Source organism: Octopus bimaculoides, chromosome 25 (genome assembly GCF_001194135.2).
Source record: "Octopus bimaculoides isolate UCB-OBI-ISO-001 chromosome 25, ASM119413v2, whole genome shotgun sequence".
Lineage (NCBI taxonomy): Eukaryota > Metazoa > Mollusca > Cephalopoda > Octopoda > Octopodidae > Octopus > Octopus bimaculoides.
In genome coordinates this window covers 2,650,310-2,657,957 of record NC_069005.1, presented here as the reverse complement: position 1 = coordinate 2,657,957, position 7,648 = coordinate 2,650,310, and the positions used below count along the sequence as shown (strand labels likewise).

The window sequence follows — 7,648 nt, the reverse complement described above, 5'->3', positions numbered from 1 at the left end:
TATATATATATATATATATATATATGTATGTGTTTATGTATGCATATATGTGTGTATTTTAATATATAGGTACATATTTATATTTACGCATTTGTCTTTAATTTTTATCGCTTTAAAATGCAGTGCCATAGACGGATTTTTCTGCCACAGAGAATTAAACGAATAGAAATAATTTACCTGGCATTTCTTACTAAACTCCTTGTTATAATGTTCAGAACATCGTTTATTCGCTACACTAATACAAGCCGCAAATTTGCTGTAGTAACTGGAATAAAACACAAAATATCTTATCATTTACAAATAATCGTCTAAATTCCAAGAATCATTTTCTTTTCATTTCAATTTCATTTTCTTAGAATGAGTAGGGATCGAGTAATTTACAGACATTTTTAGTATTCAAAATGCATAATATTAACACCGTGTTATATTGTAATTATCTTCTCAATCAGCTTTAAATTTGTTATACAGCTAATACCGTACTGCATAGAGCAGATGCTAATGTACCACTTAAAAATATAAACATTTACGAGGTTGCTTTAATGGTGTCACTCAAAGCGTCTAATAATATATTGGAAAATTTTCGATCCAGCGATTTTTTGGTTCTGCGTAGTTATTCATACATATATTTTCACTTCAGGTTCCAGCGTCAAAATGATTTATTTCATATCTTCCGAATGCTTATGCTTATGTTTGCACATGTGTGTGTGTATGTGCGCCCAAGTACATGCATACACATTCCGCGGGAGACAATAGAGTTGTGCATAAGTTTTCCACAGGCCTGGGCTAGATGTAAGAAAATCCTGGGTAACCCAATCGTCAGGATTCCTCTCTCGACCTTGCTGAAGTAGTCCACACACATGCATATATACTTGCACACATAAACACACACACACACATACATGCAACAATTATGTATGTTAACGTTGACATACATATGAGTACGCACACACACACTCACACACACGCGTATACAAAATATAATTTTGCGTTTGAAATACCTTTTTAGATACATACAGAATCCTGTTTCCTATGCGCAGAGTAAACAAGTTTATAAGTTCTGTATATTCCGAAAGCATCCCAATGTAATCCTAGACGATTTTCTTTATTAAGGGATTTCAAATGTAAAATTATATTTTTATATATGTTTTGTAATTTTCATTTTATTTTGAGAAATGAAACGATTGGTATCATTATATTCAATCCAGTGACTCAAATGAAACAAATGTTGATTAATTTATAAATTAATATGTATCCATTGGATCTCTCTGTTTTCTATCTCTCCCTGTTTATTTCTGTTTTCCTTTCTGTCGAAGAGCGTAAGCTCGAAACATAAAATACTTTCTCACTTCCCGATCGTTAAAACAATACATTTGGTTGTTGTTTACACACACGTCTTCGTCTTTTGTTTTTTGTCATTTCTTTTTTGTAAATTCTCACTATATCTATATATATACACAGACACATATCATAATATAATATAACATATCTGTACCACTGTGTAACTGAATGTGCGTGTAACTATAAATATGGCATCGTTTATAGAGATATGAATTATATTATAATGAGCAGCAGTAAGATTATATACTTGCAGAGATATTCGCTTTCTGAAAACTCTTTAAAAGAGACGGGACAATTGGATTTTGCAATAAAACTGCAATCGAATGAGGCAGCCACTCCTGGAAAATAAAATTTTTCTGTCAAGTATCTCAAGTGGTTTTTCGTAATGGATTGAATAATTGCTACAAAATATACCACAAATCATGTAAATATCTTCTGTGTCTGAAACCAAACTGAGGAAAGCAACATTATTGTTTTCATGCTGTCGAAATAATAACACTGTGTTAGAAGACTTTTATTTTCATTTTCTTTTTGCTTTTGGTCAGTGTTATTTCGTATTCGCTTCTATGTAGATATCAAAGGACTACTATTCCCTTTAAACTTGCTTTTGTGACATGGTCATCAATATTTTGAAACTGACCTATTTTCCATTTCCTTTCGAGCAGATTCGGCGCTGTCTTGTTTAAGCAGAAATATCGTTATAGCAAATATTCTGCTCAATACCATAGATCTGCTTGTTAGTAGCTTGACCTTAACAGCTTGACCATGTCCATTAGTGACTGACAATATATGCAACTCTGATCATAAGCAAGAGTAGTGGGCAACCATCATAGTCATTTGTTTAGAGTAATTCTTGGGGATTTGAATAAATATAATAAAAGTAAAGTTTGAAGGAAATATTAACCAATTTTCGTATTTTCTACGAATAACCAAATAGGAAATAATAATTTCTACGCAAGTTTAGCAATCGAGTTGCACAGTGTAACGTGTCTGATGCTGGGATTTCATCTATAAACCTTTACAAATATAGTTTAATCCTCACTAATTGACAAAGTTTTAGAATTATATCATCTCCGTTATAGAACGCCAAAAACATCGTACGTGTCCACAGGGAATACTTTGATAAGGTTTTCAATAAATATTCAAGGAAACCGGTGCGGATTTTAAGCAGGGCAATGTGTTGTGTTTCACTTAAAAAACCTTTCTATTATAGGGTCAAAACCTGAAATGTCAAAGTAGTGGGTTAATCGATAACATCGTCCCCAAGTGTTCAACTGGTACTTAATTTAAGGTTGCTGTAAGGATAAAAAGCAAATTCGACCTCGGTGGACCTTGAACTCGGAACGTAAAGACGGACGAAATGCTTTGTAGTATTTCGTCCAGGATACGTCTTACTCACCGTTGTACAATGTTTCTCTCTCCTAAAGTCACGCAACTTGAAATTTTGTGTCGAGCGGTTGAGTAGGTTTCATCGACCGCAGTAATCAAATGGTACCTATTTTATAGACAACGAAAGGATGAAAAATTAAAGTGACCTCGTTTGTATTTGAAATTTGAACCAAAAAATGATGCTAACGAGTGTGCCAGTTATCCACCGTATGTTTCGTTAAATAATGTACGTGAAACTTTCAAACTTTGGAATATATTGGCATATAAGATAATGCTGGACGGATTTTTAAAAAATATCATAGAATTTATAGTCAATGTGTCCCGAACAACATATATCGTTTACAGTATTTAGTGACACACTTCAGCATATTTGGAAAGAACATATGAAATGATTTGTAATAATATGTTCTCCTATACAGTGTAACAGTTGTGTATTTCTTTGGTAATGATTCTATCACGCAATTAGGTTTCTCTCCAACAGCTCAACAAACAACTAAAATTCATAGGCATTAAGCTTGTTTATATTTCATCACCATCGCTTCTTTAATGGCGGACGTATGCCCTTGCTGGCAGTAAAGAAATAAGAGACGTTAGCACGCACAACAAAATGCTTAGCGGTATTTCGTCTATCTTTACGTCCTGAGTTCAAATTCCGGAGAGGTCGACTTTGCCTTTCATCCTTTCTGGTTCGATAAATAAATTAGCAGTTGCGCATTGGTGTCGATTTAATCGACTGGCCTCCTCCCCAAACATTTCGGGCCTTGTGCCTAGAGTAGAAAAGAATACACCATAACGCTGAGTTCACTGTGAGATAAAAACCACCATTAGGTGTCATAAGTTGATTTGGTAGTGCACTGTGGGTAGATAGATAGATAGCTAGCTAGCTAGCTAGCTAGATAGATAGATAGATAGATAGATAGATAGATAGATAGATAGATAGATAGATAGATAGATAGATAGACAGTCAGATAGATAGACAGTCAGATAGATAGATAGATAGATAGATAGATAGATAGATAGATAGATAGATAGATAGATAGACAGACAAACAGACAGACAGACAGACAGACAGACAGACAGACAGACAGATAGATAGATATATAGATAGATAGATAGATAGATAGATAGATAGATAGATAGATAGATAGATAGATAGATAGAAAGGTAGATAGATAGATAGACACAATCAGAGAACCATTACATTAGTGTGCAATGTTCACGAAAATATAGAAATTTATACCACATGTTACATACCGAAAAGAAGAAGTAAAACATACGTTGATACTTTCATCGTGAATATCCGTACTAAGCTGAACGACGATAATTAAATGGTCGTCAGTTTAGCCTTGTTCAACCTACAGACGTGTCCTGCAACAGATGGTTTCTGTCACTAGAATAATTAAGAGAATTGTTCGAAGTCCTGTCACATAGTTTTCTCGTGTGTTTACGCATTTAATGATTTACATGAAACAATGAAACGCCGGCTTTTCATTTACATCACGCTTTCAAAAAGTTGCTTTCCTTTATCAGTAAATTTGTTGAAGCATGCACTTCATTGTGGATATTTCTTACTGATGACCAGCAAAGACACAGAAATTCTAAGTTAGCAATACCACCAACTCCGCTAGACGCATTTCCTCTTTTACTGATATACTTCTGCACTTGTTAGCACTAAACCTCCATACGAGAACCTTTCTCAAGTCGAACCTTTCAGTTTTGAGGCTTTCTGCAATATATCCCTTACATGACGTTTGTAAAGGGTGCATGTCTCACATGAGTAAAGGAGCGATGTCAGTATACAAGCACGATACTCAGGAATTTTTGTTTTCTTTCTGATGCCATACATACATACATATGTATGGTGGTTGTCGACTCCTTATGCAAAGTTTGACCACCTCCTGTACCTACAGCTTGGAACCATTTTGGCGCCTGATGTGGCTTTTTAAACCAGACAATATTTTGAAAAGACACCCACATAGGTTGTATATCCGATGTGAACCACCAAGACATGCAGATAAGTTCTGCTATTTGTGGATCTTAAAGTGTATTTTGATGCCTCCGTTAGATTTGCAAACCTTCTGGCATACATTGCATTGAAAGGTGTGCACAGACACATTTGTATTGTCCTGTATACCTACATACATGCATGCATAAATACATACATACATTGTTACAACTTCGTTTTTCAATACATGAGTAGTTCACGTAAAGAATTTTGCGAACCAAATGCAACCACGAAATTTATTGATGAGAGTTTAATGCAAAATTTACGATATACGATACATTATCTGATTCGTTATTCATTATTGCTGTTAGACAAATTATCATTTAAGCATGTTTGATATAGATATATGATATTGATACCTCATGTGTTATTGCTTTAATATCCGAATTGATACCGTCATAATACTTTGGCAAGTAACTATAGACACTGGTTAATAATTACATACCACTTGCCATATAACATTTCTAATGAATTCATATTGTAATGAACACAATATATTGAATAAAAATAGTACGATGATTGCCTCAAAGTGTTTTAATGTATCTACATTAAATATTTTTAATAGAATATTATTTAAGATTAATTACTACTTCAATTGCTTATAGCGGACGTGAATATTACATTTAGTACCGTATATAGTCTTAATACTTCAGCCAGAGTTCATTCTATCTGCCGCAGATTTGAACTCAATTTCAATTCAGCTCTATCACAACTGCTCTGGCATTGCAATAGCCGACATGTATTGTTGAGGTAGTGGAATGTTGCATACATATTTGATGATAATCCTTGGGTTAGACAATACAATATTTGCGTATCCGGCTATCATATATACCGCAAAAGCGATTGCTATCACACTTGGGTTATAATAGTGAAATGGAAGTGATAAATTTACATTGCAGGAGTAATTGAATCTCAGTGTTGTAATTCTACAATTGGGTTACTGACCTCGTCTTCTTTATTGCAGTGGCTCTCCTCTTCTGTTGTATACTTATAATTAATCATATACCTAAATTATATACTCAGCAGGAAACACAAGATAAATGAAGGCATGTAGCATTACGAGCGTATATGTCAATGAATAGTTTCTGTAAGAAGTGACACCGTTTTGAAATTAATTTACTTAGAGGTATTTTTGTAATTATAGAACTTGTAGGCTTTATGAAATTATTTGACTGTCATAATAGACTTTGGAACAAATTCGCAGACGTATAAAATACATGTGTGTAGTTAGAGAGGATGAAGTAAGGACAGACGTAAATAATTAGAGAGCCTTATATTTTCTTGATTTGTTATCATCGTTCAGCTGTGTCTTTCATTTCAGGACCCCAGTATATTCCTGGATGATGTTACAATGAATACACTATATTGATAGAATGCTGTGCTGAAAGAGTACAACAGGGTTCACCACCGTCCCCTGCCGGAGGCTCTGGGAAGTTTTTAGATGTTTTCGCTCTATAAATACACACAACGCCCGGTCTGGGAACCGAAACAGCGATCCTACGACCGCGTATCCGCTGCCCTAACCACTGGGCTATTACTCCTCCACTGCGTTTTACATCTCATTACTGACTGATATTATAACGAAAGGATTATATTATGTAATGATATTACTATGATTACATCACAGTTCCAAATGTACATGCATTACGTCTGTTACGTAAATTTTAGTTTAATATTGCTTGCATCGTTCATAGCGGACATTAATTAATATATTTATTGCTATAAGACTGTTACACTGTAGTCACTGCTCGTTTTATCTGCTACAAATTCCTGTTCAATTTCACTTCATCTAAATGACAACTTATCTCGCACTTCAATAGTGTACATGTATTGTGGAGGTGGTGAAGTGCTGTATTTACAATATCGTTGGGGCTTATTCAGTGTATCGTCTCATCATTCATGACACAAAATACGAGGGCGTACTGCAAAGTGTCTGGTTATGGATAAAAGAAAATAAAGGAGAATCAGCTAATCATGATTTTGTTCAACAAATTCGCTCTAAAGTTCACATACATATTGCAACGTTACATGAGTTTCTTTTTTTCTTTTTGTGTGTCTGTTTAAGCATTGTAAAGGAACTCTGAATATTGGACCACTAACCAGGACTTCGTGATAGACTTAAAGCCAGGACCTTTTCATCACTTCTGTATGCACGCTGTCACGTTTAGCAAAAGAAATATTCGTTTCAAACTTGGGCACAAGGCCAGCAATTTCGGAGGAGGGAATAAGTCTATTACATCGATGCCAGTGTTTCAGCTGGTACTTATTTCATCAACCCAGAAGAGATGAAAGACAAAGTCGCCCTCGGCGGAATTTGAACTCTTAAAGTGAAGGCGGGTGAAATACTGTTAAGAATTTAGCCCGGTGTGTTAACGATTCTGCCTGCTCGCCGCCTTATATTAAAAAGACAAAATGGCCAGCTATCACACGTGGTTAATTACAGTGAAAAAAAAGTGAAAAATGGATATTGCAGGAGTAACATTATTTGAATGGTGTAGTCATACAATGCGATAACTTAATAATATTCCTTCGTTGTAATCCTAGAAATAAGTAATTAGATAGATAGATAGATAGATAGATAGATAGATAGATAGATAGATAGATAGATAGATATTCCAACACAATTACTAGTAGTATTCATAATAATGTAGAAAATGTATCCTATATTAACCTACCAATTATGAGTGTAAGAATAGAAGCTGTGTTCGTAGATATTGGCATGAATATCAACGTCAAACAATTTAAAACTTATGTCTGTGCTGTTGCTACAAACGATTGTACTACAAATGGATATATTAGAAATGGCTATATATTATGTAACAGATGTTGATTTTTTTTTTAAACAACACATTTGTTACCTCGCGAAAATAATATGTATGTATATATGTATATATATATATATATATATATATATAT

General features: G+C 34.2%; 1 protein-coding gene across 8 annotated transcripts in view; it reads right to left on the bottom strand.

Annotated features, from left to right (window-relative positions):
• Nucleotides 1–7,474, bottom strand: part of LOC128250805 (uncharacterized) — a 24,145-nt gene extending 16,671 nt beyond the window's left edge. For 2 of the 8 annotated variants that reach the window (XM_052976767.1, XM_052976770.1), the window contains exons 1-4: nucleotides 7,408–7,424; nucleotides 3,982–4,117; nucleotides 1,586–1,676; nucleotides 178–265 (exon numbers count right to left, since the gene is read on the bottom strand). In XM_052976767.1, the coding sequence (XP_052832727.1) occupies nucleotides 178–265; nucleotides 1,586–1,676; nucleotides 3,982–4,018 (216 nt within the window). In that variant the 5' untranslated portion in view covers nucleotides 4,019–4,117; nucleotides 7,408–7,424. Of the gene's footprint in view, nucleotides 1–177; nucleotides 266–1,585; nucleotides 1,677–2,737; nucleotides 2,834–3,981; nucleotides 4,118–7,407 lie in introns of those variants that run through there. The other 6 variants (XR_008266785.1, XM_052976768.1, XM_052976771.1 and 3 more) reach the window with 6 other exon arrangements.
• Nucleotides 7,475–7,648: the final 174 nt, after the last annotated feature.